Source organism: Pelobates fuscus, chromosome 4 (genome assembly GCF_036172605.1).
Source record: "Pelobates fuscus isolate aPelFus1 chromosome 4, aPelFus1.pri, whole genome shotgun sequence".
In the NCBI taxonomy this organism is placed as follows: Eukaryota; Metazoa; Chordata; class Amphibia; order Anura; family Pelobatidae; genus Pelobates; species Pelobates fuscus.
The window spans coordinates 301,612,803-301,628,550 of NC_086320.1; the positions used below are offsets into that span (position 1 = coordinate 301,612,803).

Sequence of the window (15,748 nt, forward strand, 5' to 3'; positions counted from 1 at the left end):
TATCTTCAGAATATATGAGATAAAATCTTCTATTTTTCAACAGGGTCCAAATAAAAACGCATAGAAATCCACTCCGCAAGGTGGTAATGACAGCATACAAAGTGAGTCCCCCAAACAGTGTAATCCGACGCGTTTCGTCTAGATGACTTCCTCAGGGATTCTGTTTCTCTGTTCTCAGATCGCCATTTAAATATGCCGCCAGAATACCGGAATGTGTTTCATCTGTGTAGATTCTCCGTCGCGTGCGTTTCAGTTTGGAACGCACTACCTCCGTCCGGCGTCACTTCCGGTTCCGGTTTAGCGATGTAACACTTCCGTGCGTTCCATATTGGAACGCACAGGCGAAAAAACGGAACATAAAAGAAAAGACCTATTTACATAGTCACAATAAGAATGTCCCATCATGAAAAGATATCCGGCTGTTATTAGTGTGAAAAATATGTGACTCAAAAATGAATAGCTCCAAAAATGAATGAGTAAAAATGAATGAATAAAACTAAAATAAACTAAAATAAAATAAAAATAAAAATGTAATGTATCTAATAATCATGGGACACCTTTTGACATCCATATCAAATAACTATGTATCACAATACTGTTTTCCCAAAAAACATATGTATCTATTATAAATCCAATATGCATATGTATCTATTATAAATCCAATATGTATATATATATGGGCACTCCAATACAAATATTTATTAGTTGCTATTAATGCTCCAGTTGGGAGAATAAAAAAATATAAATATAAATATAAATATAAAATTGTTGCTCCAAAAGACATCTCTGAAACTTAAGAGACAAGAATTAGAACCAAAAACCAAAAATACATAATTATAAATAAACTAGTATCTTGTATCTAAAAGGAGAAAAAGAGAAAAGGACAGAAAGAAAGTAGAAAAAGATTAAGTAGAAAAAATTAATTAAGTAGAAAAAAATTAAATTAATCCTGTAAGATCTATATCCATATTTAGGCCTTGCTTAAGGGTGCCCAAATTATAGATCCACTGTGCTTCCTTTTTATTTAGTAGTATCGATCTGTTACCTCCTCTCCAATTTTTTTCCGCTCTATCAATCCCAAAGGCCAAAAAATTCTCCCATGCAAAAGACGGACAAGTGTTGCAGTGTTTAGGAACACTATGTTCCGTTTTATTGGTACGGATATTATAAAAATGTTCCGCCAGTCTAGTATGTAGTTTGCGTGTTGTTCGTCCTATATATTGTGCACCACAACCGCATTGTAGAAGATAAATGACAAACGTGGTGGAACATTGAATAAATTTTTTTATATCATACTTTTTATTAGTATACGTACCAGTAAAATCATGTGTGGATCTTTTTTGGAATTTACAAGTGGAGCATTTCCCACAACTAAAAAAACCTTTTAAATCAAATAAACGGGTGTTGACTTTTTTTGTGCGCAATAAACTAGGTGCCAAATGGTTTTTTAGATTTTCTGCCTTTTTGTATATCACCATTGGTTTTTCTGGAATCACTTTTCCTAATATGTCGTCCTTCTTTAGTATGTGCCAATGTCTTTTTAGAATTGTTTCCATTTTTTTGGCCTGAGGATTAAATCTGGTGATGAAAGCATATTCAAATCTGTTGTTAGTTTTCTTTTCTTGAAAAACATCTCGGTTTCTCAATAAAGATTGTCTTTCCAAACTTTTTATTTGTTCCTCATCCTGATTCATTTTATTTAGGTCATAACCCTTTTCATAGTATCTTTTTTTAATTATCTGATTTTGTTCCTCAAATGTTGATATATCTGTACAATTGCGTCTTAGACGCATCATTTGGCCCCTAGGGACATTAGTAAGCCACGGACCGTAATGTGAGCTGGACTTGTTAATTGCTGTATTGCAGTCTGTGCTTTTGAAGAAGGTTTTGCTTTTTAATTGTTCTTCTTCAACATAAAGGGTGACGTCCAAAAAATCAATGGAAGTAGGGTGTATGGCTGATGTAAAGTGTAAATTGTAATTGTTATTATTGATATTATTAATGAAAGATATCAGTTCCTCTGTCTGACCTTCCCATATGATTAGAACATCATCTATGTAGCGTCGCCATAGGACAAGACCGCCCCCGGCCGCTTGATCTATCGTGATGGCCCTGGACTCCCAATGGGACACGTAAAGATTAGCAAAGCTCGGGGCGAATCTTGTCCCCATGGCGACGCCACATAGCTGCAGATAGAAAGTGGAATCGAACCAGAAATAGTTCTTGGTTAATACAAAATTAATGCAGTCAATCAGAAAATCAATTTGGTGTATGTTTAGTAACTGTTTGGAAACCAAGATCTCTTTTATGGCTCTTAACCCCTTACAATGAGGGATGCTTGTGTATAAGGAGGATACATCTACTGTGGCCATAATATAAGTGGATTTCCACTTGATTTTTTGGAGATCATATAGGATGTGTCTAGTGTCCTTAATGTATGATGGAACCATTAGCACATAAGGCTGAAGGAAAAAGTCGACATATTCGGATAGCCTAGAAGATAAAGAATCAATTCCGCTAATGATGGGGCGGCCTGGCGGGTTAATTTGATCCTTATGAATTTTTGGAAGAAAGTAAAATATTGCCGTTTTACATTCTCTATTAAACAAATAATCAAATTCTTCCTTTGTGATTATTTCTTTTTGCATCCCAGCTGATAGGAGGTTATTTAGATCTTGTAAAAATACTTGTGTTGGATCTTTGGATAAGATTTTATATGTGGTGGAATCTCCTAAGATCCTGTTAGCCTCTGTCATATAGAATAATCTACTCATAATAACTATCCCCCCCCCCTTATCTGCTTCTTTGATGATCAAATCAAAATTATCAGTCAATTGTTTTATTGCTTCTTTCTCTTTCTTGGAGAGATTTGGGGTATATTTATTATGTGAGATCTTTTCCAAATCATCCTGAACAAGTTCATTGAACAGCTCAAGATATTTGTTTTTTTCCATATGGGGATAGAAATTGGACTTGTTTTTTAACTTAGAATGTATTATCGGTATTGTGGGTGATTCACCGCTTTCAGAAGGATCTTTTTTGATAGGTGGTGGTTCATCTATTTTTTCTCTCTGTCTTTTTTCAAAAAATCTCTTTCTGGTCAATTTTTTTAGGAATATTTGATTATCCAGAAATAGAGAAAACGGTTGTGGATTGGTAGCTGGAGCATATTTCAAACCTTTTTGTAAAAGGGATAATTGATGTGGAGTGAGGTCAATATTGGAGATATTAAAAATACCTTCAACCTTTTTTTTGGGAATTATTTCCTGGTTTGGAATGGAAGAGGGTAATCCTCTGTTTCTATGTAAGGTCTTTTTTTGTTTGGGGATCTTACATTGTGCAGTCGGTTGCGTGTGGGTAGGAAATGGGAGTTTCGGTCTTGCGCCTTGTCTAAAAAAACCTCCTGGTTTTTAACCTGTCCTTCTGACTGGGACACAGTAGTTTTTTTAGGGGGAAAAGAACGGAGGAACAAATAAAAAGTTTGGAAAGACAATCTTTATTGAGAAACCGAGATGTTTTTCAAGAAAAGAAAACTAACAACAGATTTGAATATGCTTTCATCACCAGATTTAATCCTCAGGCCAAAAAAATGGAAACAATTCTAAAAAGACATTGGCACATACTAAAGAAGGACGACATATTAGGAAAAGTGATTCCAGAAAAACCAATGGTGATATACAAAAAGGCAGAAAATCTAAAAAACCATTTGGCACCTAGTTTATTGCGCACAAAAAAAGTCAACACCCGTTTATTTGATTTAAAAGGTTTTTTTAGTTGTGGGAAATGCTCCACTTGTAAATTCCAAAAAAGATCCACACATGATTTTACTGGTACGTATACTAATAAAAAGTATGATATAAAAAAATTTATTCAATGTTCCACCACGTTTGTCATTTATCTTCTACAATGCGGTTGTGGTGCACAATATATAGGACGAACAACACGCAAACTACATACTAGACTGGCGGAACATTTTTATAATATCCGTACCAATAAAACGGAACATAGTGTTCCTAAACACTGCAACACTTGTCCGTCTTTTGCATGGGAGAATTTTTTGGCCTTTGGGATTGATAGAGCGGAAAAAAATTGGAGAGGAGGTAACAGATCGATACTACTAAATAAAAAGGAAGCACAGTGGATCTATAATTTGGGCACCCTTAAGCAAGGCCTAAATATGGATATAGATCTTACAGGATTAATTTAATTTTTTTCTACTTAATTAATTTTTTCTACTTAATCTTTTTCTACTTTCTTTCTGTCCTTTTCTCTTTTTCTCCTTTTAGATACAAGATACTAGTTTATTTATAATTATGTATTTTTGGTTTTTGGTTCTAATTCTTGTCTCTTAAGTTTCAGAGATGTCTTTTGGAGCAACAATTTTATATTTATATTTATATTTATATTTTTTTATTCTCCCAACTGGAGCATTAATAGCAACTAATAAATATTTGTATTGGAGTGCCCATATATATATACATATTGGATTTATAATAGATACATATGCATATTGGATTTATAATAGATACATATGTTTTTTGGGAAAACAGTATTGTGATACATAGTTATTTGATATGGATGTCAAAAGGTGTCCCATGATTATTAGATACATTACATTTTTATTTTTATTTTATTTTAGTTTATTTTAGTTTTATTCATTCATTTTTACTCATTCATTTTTGGAGCTATTCATTTTTGAGTCACATATTTTTCACACTAATAACAGCCGGATATCTTTTCATGATGGGACATTCTTATTGTGACTATGTAAATAGGTCTTTTCTTTTATGTTCCGTTTTTTCGCCTGTGCGTTCCAATATGGAACGCACGGAAGTGTTACATCGCTAAACCGGAACCGGAAGTGACGCCGGACGGAGGTAGTGCGTTCCAAACTGAAACGCACGCGACGGAGAATCTACACAGATGAAACACATTCCGGTATTCTGGCGGCATATTTAAATGGCGATCTGAGAACAGAGAAACAGAATCCCTGAGGAAGTCATCTAGACGAAACGCGTCGGATTACACTGTTTGGGGGACTCACTTTGTATGCTGTCATTACCACCTTGCGGAGTGGATTTCTATGCGTTTTTATTTGGACCCTGTTGAAAAATAGAAGATTTTATCTCATATATTCTGAAGATACTTTCTGACTGAGGATGATGGGCTTGATTATCACTACAATCTTGTGAGTTCCACATTATCATCCTGCGTGTCCTCTATGTTTATTATGTAATACACTATGTGCGATTTGTTTTTATAGATATCGCCTACTTCGTAACTGAAAGGTTGTATACATATATATTTTTATATCTGCACCTTAGAAGTGTATCTCTGGTTTTGCATCCCTACTCCTCCATCTGTTATATTATTGTTTTTTGGTGTTGTAAGAGGGCACACTTTTTAGTAGGTTTGCTGTCTCTGTTTGTTTTTTAGTGGTTGGGGTATCTCTATTGCCTTACCCTAGACATCAACCTAAACAAAGAATCCCATTTTCTCGCAATCACCCTATCACAAAAACTAGAAAACTTTCACATCACTCACCCCAAAGGATACGTCAGAATAGATCGTAAACATACCATCACCATACTCCCTCACTCAGGCATTATCGACCTGTTAACCACTCTCACCATCAATACCAACCCCAACCGAAATATCAAACCACCTCACGTAGAATACCTTCTACATATTGTGATAAAGTGAAGGCAGAGAGGCCTTTTAACCCCAGGGGAAGTATGTGTAGTTTTTGTGTTGCACAACACAAAGCTTTGTTTAGTTATGGGCCCCTGGGGTGGAGTATTTGGAGAAGGGTGGACCAATGCTCCACTCCACAGTTTAGTAGTTTTCTTGGGAGACAAAGATCCAGGCCAGGGTTTTTGGACTGTCTCCAGCCCACTGCTCAGCTGGAGATGATCAGCTGTAGCAGTGGGAATAAACCACTCCCTGCTAGGCAGGTACAGGGGGATTGCTGGTTTTCTCTCAGGAAGCAGGTAGGAGAGAGGGTGTTCTCTCCAGTAAGAGATTCAAGGAGACTAGGCACTGGGAGTGCTGGCTTGAGGCACTGGGAGTGCTGGCTTGGAGCTCTGGAGTGCTGAGAGCGGACAAATACACTAGGTTGGTGAAACCCACAAATTTTGTTATAGTTTAACCCCTGATAGATAGGGAATCTGATGTGAGTTAGTGCTCAGACGAGCTAGGCTTTTTGTTGTAGGGATTTGTGTTACATCATTGCATTTATGTTTCGTTTGCTGCTGCCTGATGTGTAAATTTACAAATAAAGTTTGCCGGGATTATAAGAAAATAAAAGGACTGTGCATGTTTTGCCCTAGAGGACCGTGCTATCTACTAACAAGGATCACAATATGGTGGAGAATGCGGGCACAGTAGCACATTGAGGGTCTGTGGGTGTGCCAGTCATCCGTGGGTCTGCTTATTGAGGACTTTTATTTTGGCAGACCTGCTAATCGAATAAAAAGCACTGTACCTTTAAGACTGTTACCTGCGTGGTGCTATAATGGAGGACCTGCTGAAGGCTCTGGTACAGGCAACTGCTGTACAACAGGAGGCTAACAGGAGAGCTGCAGAAAACAGTACAGCCCTGCAGCAACTGGTGCTGGCCCAGGCAGAGGGTGCTAAAGTCCTGGCCAAAACACAAATGGAGTGCACTGAGTCCTTGGTGAAACAGCTTGTTGTGACACAAGCGGAGATGTTTAAAGTAGCCCGTGAGGAGCAGAAGAATCAGAAGGGAGAACAAGACAAACTGATAACTGAAGTTGACAAGTGTTTATATGAGAATCAAAACATTGCAGCTTCACGTGAAAGCCTCAAACTTGCTCTGAGTGACATCACAACAGATGAAGTCTTAGAAAAAGAGTTGGAAACAAAAACATTTTCAAGCTCAGAAACTGAATCTTGCATATTTCAAGAGAAAGCTGGAAAGACATTAGAAAACAGAAAGGTGCTGATAAATCTTTCCAAGGCAACAAAAGGAGAAAAAACTACTGTGGCTGAGGCCAGCAGTGTCAAGCCGGTTTGTGTAATAAAAAGTGAAGCAGAAGCCGCTGATGTACACCCAAGTGAACAAGTTAAAGCCATGAAAAACAGACTGACTTGGGGAGTCAGAGAAGACAACAGCGAAGGAGCTGAGCTTAATAGAGAGAAGCAAGGCACCCCAGTTGAGTATAACAATGCGGTGCACTGTTTAGTAGCAGAGGCTACCCAAAAATGTCAACCAGCTGTTGGACAGTTTGGCAGAGAAAAGCAAGACAGCGAAGTAGTGACAAAACAAAGTCACGATAAGAAAGGCAATGTAGTCGCTTCTGATCTAATTCAAGAGAGAGCGACTGTTACAGAACCATGCTGTGATGATAAAATGGGCACGTCCGCAGCTAAGCCAGACCAAGGCGAAAGTTACAAAGTAGGTGACATTGGCGTAGCAGAACAAAATATTTCAGAGAGACCTGGTATTGCTACAAAGACTTTGAATGATTGTCCGGGAGCTGTAGAACTGGATCTGCTGGCAAAGACTACTGCTACAAGGCCTGGGCGCACTGACTACCTGGAACAGCTGCCAGATTCTGGGAACACAGTCATGGGATTAAAGGCGGGACTCGGAATGCCTGACCGGCTGTTTGATACCGGGGCTGTCCTGACCCAGCGAGAGGCCATGACTGCGTCTCTGGACACCCCCAAGGGAGCAGGGAGACCGCCAGACAGCCCAGAGGAAATCATTGCTGACATTGGGAGGTGGCCACTCAAGGCCGAGCAAGCAGAGGGAAACCCAAAGGAAGAAAGCTGTACTATAGTTTTACGCATCGCTCCTACATTCCTTAGATTTGGCTCTTTTGAAATATTCAAGGAAACTGATGAATTAACAGGCAGAGGGGGTCCTAGTGTCAACAGAAATGACGTTTGCATCCAAATGATTGATTATGTTATCAGTACGTTCTATCCAGACATTCAGAATACACATGCAGAGCACAAGATTGAACGAAATGCAGCTTTCTTCAGAGAGATAACCAGGAGGACTGCCAGGCTTGTTGCAGAGTGGCAGTGTGTTGGATTTTGCCATGGCGTGTTAAATACTGATAACATGAGCATTGTTGGGATTACTATTGATTATGGCCCATATGGATTCATGGACAGGTATGATCCAGATCACATTTGCAATGGGTCGGATAACATTGGTCGTTATGCCTACAACAAGCAACCAGAAATCTGTAAGTGGAACTTGGGAAAGCTCGCTGAGTCGCTGGTACCAGAGTTTCCGGTAGAAATCAGTCAAAGTATAATTGATGAGGAGTATGATTCAGAGTTCCAGAGGTGGTATATGCAGAAGATGCGAAAGAAGCTTGGCCTGATTCAAGCAGAGCTCGAGGAGGACAGCAGTCTTATCTCAGACCTGTTGGAAACCATGAACAAAATGGGAGCAAATTTTACAAATACTTTCCGAGTGCTCAGCAAGTATGCTGGGAATTCCGTCAGCGCAGAGGATTTTCTAGATATTCTAACTGAGCAGTACGCTTCCTTGGACGAGTTAAAGGTGGTGTTCAAACCCAAAATGGATCCAAGACAACTGTCAGTGATGCTGATGTTAGCGCAGAGTAACCCTCAGTTATTTGCTTTGATTGGAGCAAAAGCCAACATATGTAAGGAGCTTGACCGTATCGAACGCTACAATAAACTGCAAGAGTCCAGTGAAGACCAGCTACTGAGTAATGACCGTGCACTCTGGGAAGAATGGCTTCACAAGTACAGCACTCGGTTGTCAAAAGACCAAGCAACTACTGGGGATAATGATACATTTGTGGCTGAACGTGTGAAAATAATGGACTCTAACAATCCGGCATTTGTGCTCAGAAATTATATTGCTCAAAACTCAATTGATGCAGCTGAGAAGGGAGATTTCAGCGAGGTACAGCGGGTATTGAGAATGTTGGAAAATCCATACGATGTAGAAGTCTCTTTCCAACTATCACCTGATGAGGCAGGCGATGAAGATGATGAGCTTGAAGAAGAAGCTGACTGAATATATAGAAATGCTTTTGCAACACCAACAATATCTCTACAGGAAAGCACGGACTACCTGGAACGTGGACAAGTTGGAGCCACCTTCAGCAGGAAGGGTCCAAGCACTATACAGAAGATCAGAGAGGCCCTAAATTTCATGAGGAATCAGCATTTTGGGGCCCCCTTTATTGCATTCTACAGAAAAGAATATGTGGAACCAGAACTTAATATTAATGACTTGTGGCTTGTGTGGCAGTGGGATGAAAAGTGGACCCAGCTGAAGATTCGAAAGCAGAGTCTTATCCGCCTTTTCCAGAAGATGCAGGCTTACCAATATGACCAAATATCTGCAGACCCTGACAAGCCTTTAGCTGATAAAAAAAGGCTAATTACACGCCAAGCCTTTGTAAAGTTTGCGCTTGAAAGTTACTCCGACGTTGAGAGATTATCAAATCAGAAGCTGCAGATGTGGAAGCAGATGATGATGATTGAGAGGAACTTGGCTGCTAAGGAGCCACACCGTATTGATCTTCAGCTTAGATCCGCTAACAACCATATTAGCGGGGAAACTGGAAAGAAAGGACAAAACCTGATACTGAGCCTGGGACAATATAAATATGATGGTAGAGTGTACCCAAAAGTCCCATTATGGCTACGAGACCAGACTGAGAAAAAGCTCAGATGCTTCAACTGCCACCTGCAAGGACATATTACATATAACAGTCCTGAGAGTGAAGAGACAATACAATGTGACATAGTATTAAGGGCTCTGCATAGGATTGTATTGACCTGCTTAAAGATGTGTGTGGTGACTGGTGGTGGTGTTACAGCACAGTTAAAAGTGGTGATGGTGGAAGGGAATTGTGCACAAGCACTAATTGATTCAGGGAGCGAGGCTACTTTGAAAAGTGTTCTGCTTCAGCCAGAGAAATGTGATATAAGACAAATGTTTAATATTGTATGTACACATGGTGACACCCGCACATACCCCAAGGCAGAGGTAGAGTTTGTCACTGAGGTTGTAAATGTTAAATGCCCTGTAGTACATTCAGCTCAAACGCAAGAGCGTATAAGTAAGGCCAGGTATCTGAGTACCTTGGACCTGGTCAGAAGGTATTGGCAGGTTCCCCTGACAGAGAAAGCAAAGGGAAGGACAGCGTTTTCTACTCCCAAGGGGTTATGGCAACATAAAGTACGGCCATTCAGGTTGCATAGTGCACCAGCCCCCTTTCTGCATATAAATAGGATACTTTGGCCCCACAGAGAGAATGCAGCTGCCTACCTTGGCGGTGTGGCGATTCACAGGGTGGACTTGGAAGCACACCTGATGAAGGTCCAGTTGGTTGTGCATAATGTAAGGGCTACCGGTTTGACCGCTAACAAGTGTTATCTAGGATTTGAGGAAGCTAACTATTTGGGTTATCCACTTGGGTGGAGGTTCCTTAAACTACAAGGGAGCAAGGTAGCAGCCATCTACAATAGGCCACTTCCTGTAACTGAGGAGCAAGTCAGGGCTGGTACAGCCCTAGGTGACGTGAATGTTCACGGTTTGTGTTCTAAGGCCGCTCGACCCGATGGGTCTGAGCTGGGGGGGAGGATATGTGATAAAGTGAAGGCAGAGAGGCCTTTTAACCCCAGGGGAAGTATGTGTAGTTTTTGTGTTGCACAACACAAAGCTTTGTTTAGTTATGGGCCCCTGGGGTGGAGTATTTGGAGAAGGGTGGGCCAATGCTCCACTCCACAGTTTAGTAGTTTTCTTGGGAGACAAAGATCCAGGCCAGGGTTTTTGGACTGTCTCCAGCCCACTGCTCAGCTGGAGATGATCAGCTGTAGCAGTGGGAATAAACCACTCCCTGCTAGGCAGGTACAGGGGGATTGCTGGTTTTCTCTCAGGAAGCAGGTAGGAGAGAGGGTGTTCTCTCCAGTAAGAGAGTCAAGGAGACTAGGCACTGGGAGTGCTGGCTTGAGGCACTGGGAGTGCTGGCTTGGAGCTCTGGAGTGCTGAGAGCGGACAAATACACTAGGTTGGTGAAACCCACAAATTTTGTTATAGTTTAACCCCTGATAGATAGGGAATCTGATGTGAGTTAGTGCTCAGACGAGCTAGGCTTTTTGTTGTAGGGATTTGTGTTACATCATTGCATTTATGTTTCGTTTGCTGCTGCCTGATGTGTAAATTTACAAATAAAGTTTGCCGGGATTATAAGAAAATAAAAGGACTGTGCATGTTTTGCCCTAGAGGATCGTGCTATCTACTAACAAGGATCACAATATGCACATTCGTCTGACTACTACAATGTACCTAGTCCTACTACCAAACCAGCATCACCTAAGCCCCAAAGAACCAGATTCACTAACCCAAAGTGCAATGAATATCTTAATCATCCCAAATCCCCTATCACCTACCATAATCCCAACAGATACCAATTATTATCCATAGATTCTGAAATTGAAAATGAAGACCATTTTTTAGATATTCAGACTCACCCCAATACATGCATACTGACACCTTATCCCTCAAGAGCAAAGAAAATAAATCTAAGTTTAGAGGAAAGCGAGGTGGAAGACGATCACAAAAGAGAGAGAGACTAGAAAGACTATAAATCCCATAACTGAAAAAGAGTGTGGCATTTTTAACCTATCCCAAAAAGTTTTAACTTCAGCACAGATTTCTGTTTTAACCAAATGTCTTAAATTTGCCCCCACACACTCTTTTAAACCATTTGAAGCCTATCTAGACATCAACAAATTCGTTCGTAAAGCCACTCTCAAAAGATTTTTTAGTAACCATAATCCCTCCACCAATCCACTTCTCTCTCCTCTCCCCTCATCACAAAATGAGGCTTCAATCATTAATACCCACCTAAAAGAAAAATCTAAATTTTACCCTGCCTATTGCAAATCTGCTCCGCTTGTTATGTTCGAGAAACTTGTCCTACAAGATCTAGAAAAGATCAAACCTACTAAATTCGATACCCATAATCTTACACAAAGTGAAAGACTAGCAATCAAACAATTACAAGACGATAAAACTATAGTAGTCAAACCAGCAGATAAAGGGGGAGGTCTGGTTATACTATCTAGCACTATGTACATCGAAGAAGCAAATAGACAACTCAATGATAGTCAAGTGTATGAAAAATTATTATCAGACCCAACCGCCAATATAAAGAAGATCTTTTTGACATTTTTAAAAAAAAGGTGCAGATCTTAATATTTTAAACAAACAAGAAATTAATTTTTTAAACATACAATACCCGAAAATTCCAGTAATATATTTTTTACCAAAAATTCACAAGAATATAACCAACCCATCGGGCAGACCCATCGTGTCTGGGATTGGCTCACTTTTAAGCAACCTATCACAATACAGAGACACTCTCCTCCAACCCTCTGTGAAACTTATGAGGTCCTATCTAAAAGACTCTATGACTCTTCTAAGATTTTTGAAAAATTTTAGCTGGCAACCCAATTTTATTTTAGTCACCTGCGATGTTCAGTCTTTATACACAATTATTCCCCACGACATAGGGTGCAGCGCAGTGAAAAATATCCTTACACACGAAAATAGAATCTCCCACAACCAAATTGATTTTATAATTAAGGGTATTAACATTATTTTAAAGAACAATTATTTTTGGTTTTTTTAATTGGTTTTACTTACAAAAACAAGGCACGGCTATGGGGACCAGGTTCGCCCCCAGCTATGCTAACCTCTTTATGGCAGACTGGGAATCCATTGCCATTTGGGGTGAGCATGCCTGGAGGGCGAACTTGGTTACATATTTTAGATATATAGATGACCTCTTTTTATTTGGAATGGCCCCGAAGATTCTTTAGAATTATTTATTGATCACCTTAATTGTAACAACAGAGGCATTATTTTATCTTGTGAATACAGTAAAACTACTATTAATTTTTTAGATCTGGAAATTTTTTATCAAAGACGACATTTTAAATACAAACCATGGCTGGAAAGTGCACCTAAAAGTCAATTCTTAAGATTGAGAAGAAATTGCTCTCAAATAGAAGATTTTAATTCACAAGCTGTTCTTTTAAAAAATCAATTTACAGAAAAAATTATCCATTAGACAATCTTAATAAAACAATAAATGCTGTTAGAACCAAAGAAAGATCAGAACTTCTACACTATAAAGAAAAAACCTCCGATAACCACTTCAGTCTTCCGATTATTTTTAATTTTAATAATAAAAGTAACCATGTTAAAAAAATTATAAACAAACACTGGCACTTATTACAACATGATGATACCCTTAAGCAAATCATACCAGAAAGGCCAAACATTGTCTTCAGAGGAGCTCCTAGGTTGAAATCCATTCTAACCTCCAACTTTACCAAAGAAAGTACAAAAAATCACAATCCTGTTTTTTACCCGATACCAAAGGGTTCTTTAAATGCAAACGCTGCAAAGTTTGTAAATGTACTGATCAGTCAGTTAAACCTAAAACCACACATTTCCAATCTAATAAAACTAATATAACATATAATATTAAAGATTTTATTACGTGTACTACAAAAAATGTAATTTACCTCCTAGAATGCCCATGTGGGCTCCAATACGTGGGTATGACCACAAGAAGTCTCAAAACACGATTAGGGGAACATTGCCGAAATATCACTAATGGATACCAAAATCATATTGTGTCTAAACATTTTACTATCCATAATAATGATCCTGGTCTTTTAAAATGTATAGGCATAAAAAAATGCATTATTCCATGGAGAGGAAGCAATAGTAAAAACATTTTAGGTAAATGTGAAATGGAATGGGTTTTTAATTTAAAAACACTTATCCCTAATGGTTTAAATGCAGACTTTGATTTATTCAATTTTATTTAATTTTAGCATTTTATTTGTTTTACACCATTTTATTACCATTACTAAATTCTTATTTTGTTTTTACTATTATACTATATGTTTATTCCAAATGCATTAGCAGTCTTATTGTTTTAAAATCTATTAAGGTGCTTATATATGCCACCACCAGTAATATGGCCACTTATTATAGTACATTCCCCATCCAAGATGGCCGCCACCATTATTTCTACCTCCTAAGTCCCTCCCCAAGTGTTTCCTAACCACTCCTTTTCTGTCTCAGCCCAATACAGGGCTTCACACACATGTAGTTCATCTTGCAACTACATGCCCCACAATTCCGTGCTGCCGGAAGTGACGTCGCGCTTATGACGCGCGTCACGTGATCCGGCTGAAAATATGTCAAATCTTAATTAATAACGTTCGTTTTTGTAATATAACCATACTAAAAGCATCAGACAAGCTATATCTATTAAATTATTACCATTAAATGCTGTTATGGATGTACAAATATTATCTGTTTTACTATTGGTTGTACAATTTTGGCGCCAATTTTAAATCATTTCTATACTTATATAAACTCTAACCAGCCAGGTTGAAATGTTTGCTATCCATTGATAAAGCCTTATATTGGTGAAACACGTTTGGATATTTTTACTGTTTTTTATATACTGTTAATAAAAGATTTTGGTCATTTTTACGTTGGAACCATCATCTTTTACTATTACCTGGCTTTTATATATATTTTATATTGTATACTTCTTTTATTATTTTTACTCCTTGGATAACATACTCCAAAGAATCCTAGGTGGGGATTATACCACCTACGCTGTTACATAGAGCAGTTAGTCTGCCCTATATATTGTGAGTATATTTTATTATTTTATCTTATCACTTAAGATTTTATTGAGAGCACTATCGCTGTTTTATCTTCTCTCCGAGCTACTGATATTCGTGTCAAGATCACTCATCCCATATCCTACAAGCGGGGATTATACCGCTGCACGCCTAACAAACTAGAGCTAGCTGAAGCTCTATCGAATGTGAGTGTATCTATTATATTTTATATCTTTTATCGCATGTGTGGAACATACTGCACCATTATTGTTTCCATTTTTATTTCCAACTTGGTTACCTGTTACCACATAGAAGAGGACACTTGCCGCATATCGTGTAAGCGGGGATAATACCGCTGCAAGCCATTCACACCAGAGCTGGATTAAGCTCTGTCAACTGTAAGTAAGAACTCTTATATTTTTACAAAATTGGATTATCCTCTATGCCACTGACATCTTCTGGATATCGTATAAAGTAGAACTTTGGACACAACGAAATAGATCGTATTGGACTTAATATCATTATCTGTTGTACACAGTGGCGCAGACCCATCCCCCATTCTTTTACTTGTTTGATTAGTGATGAGTGGACTGGGGTTTGTTAAGGGAGTGACTACTATGATGTCACACATTACATATCATAAATCCACAAACAGACATTGTTAGACGTGTATAAAAATACAATATAATTAATATTGATTGCAGGCAGTAATAAAACATATATGGATGGGACCTTCTTTATTCTCTTTTCCCAGGTCAAACATAAAGGGAAAGAAAGAGAGAACACACAGATAGTGTAATACTTTCAAGAATATAATTTGACTTTATTCAGATTGCACTCACTAGATTAATCGAAGTTAAAAGCATTATTATTAGAAATGTACTCAGAATAGCTGCAGTAAAAGTTAAGTAACAGCTTTAAAAGATGTGTTTAACGATTGAGTCTTCCTTTCAACATATATTACTATGTAACTTTGATTTTCAACACATGTAGTCTTTGTTAAGAAAAACTGATTTTAGTTTTTGCATTATATAATTAATGGTCTATAAATTAAATGTGAAGGTCC

The 15,748-nt window shown here is 38.4% G+C and overlaps 2 protein-coding genes across 2 annotated transcripts in view; one reads left to right on the forward strand and one right to left on the reverse strand.

Moving 5' to 3' along the window:
* The window catches only part of CALCR (calcitonin receptor), a 404,852-nt gene that overhangs the window by 240,198 nt on the left and 148,906 nt on the right, over nt 1–15,748 (reverse strand). The gene's annotated exons all lie outside the window — the stretch shown is intronic.
* On the forward strand, nt 6,515–9,028 carry LOC134609451 (protein adenylyltransferase SelO, mitochondrial-like). The gene is made up of 2 exons (XM_063453124.1): nt 6,515–6,590; nt 6,927–9,028. Exons 1-2 carry the CDS (start codon nt 6,515–6,517, stop codon nt 9,026–9,028), a joined length of 2,178 nt encoding a protein of 725 aa, XP_063309194.1.

Excerpts from the sequence above, each read along its gene's own strand:
- LOC134609451 (XM_063453124.1), top strand. The coding sequence starts at position 6,515 with ATGGAGGACCTGCTGAAGGCTCTGGTACAGGCAACTGCTGTACAACAG. Across the intron at positions 6,591-6,926 it reads CAGGAGAGCTGCAGAAAACA|AGAAAGCTGGAAAGACATTA; the intron begins GTACAGCCCTGC and ends GCATATTTCAAG.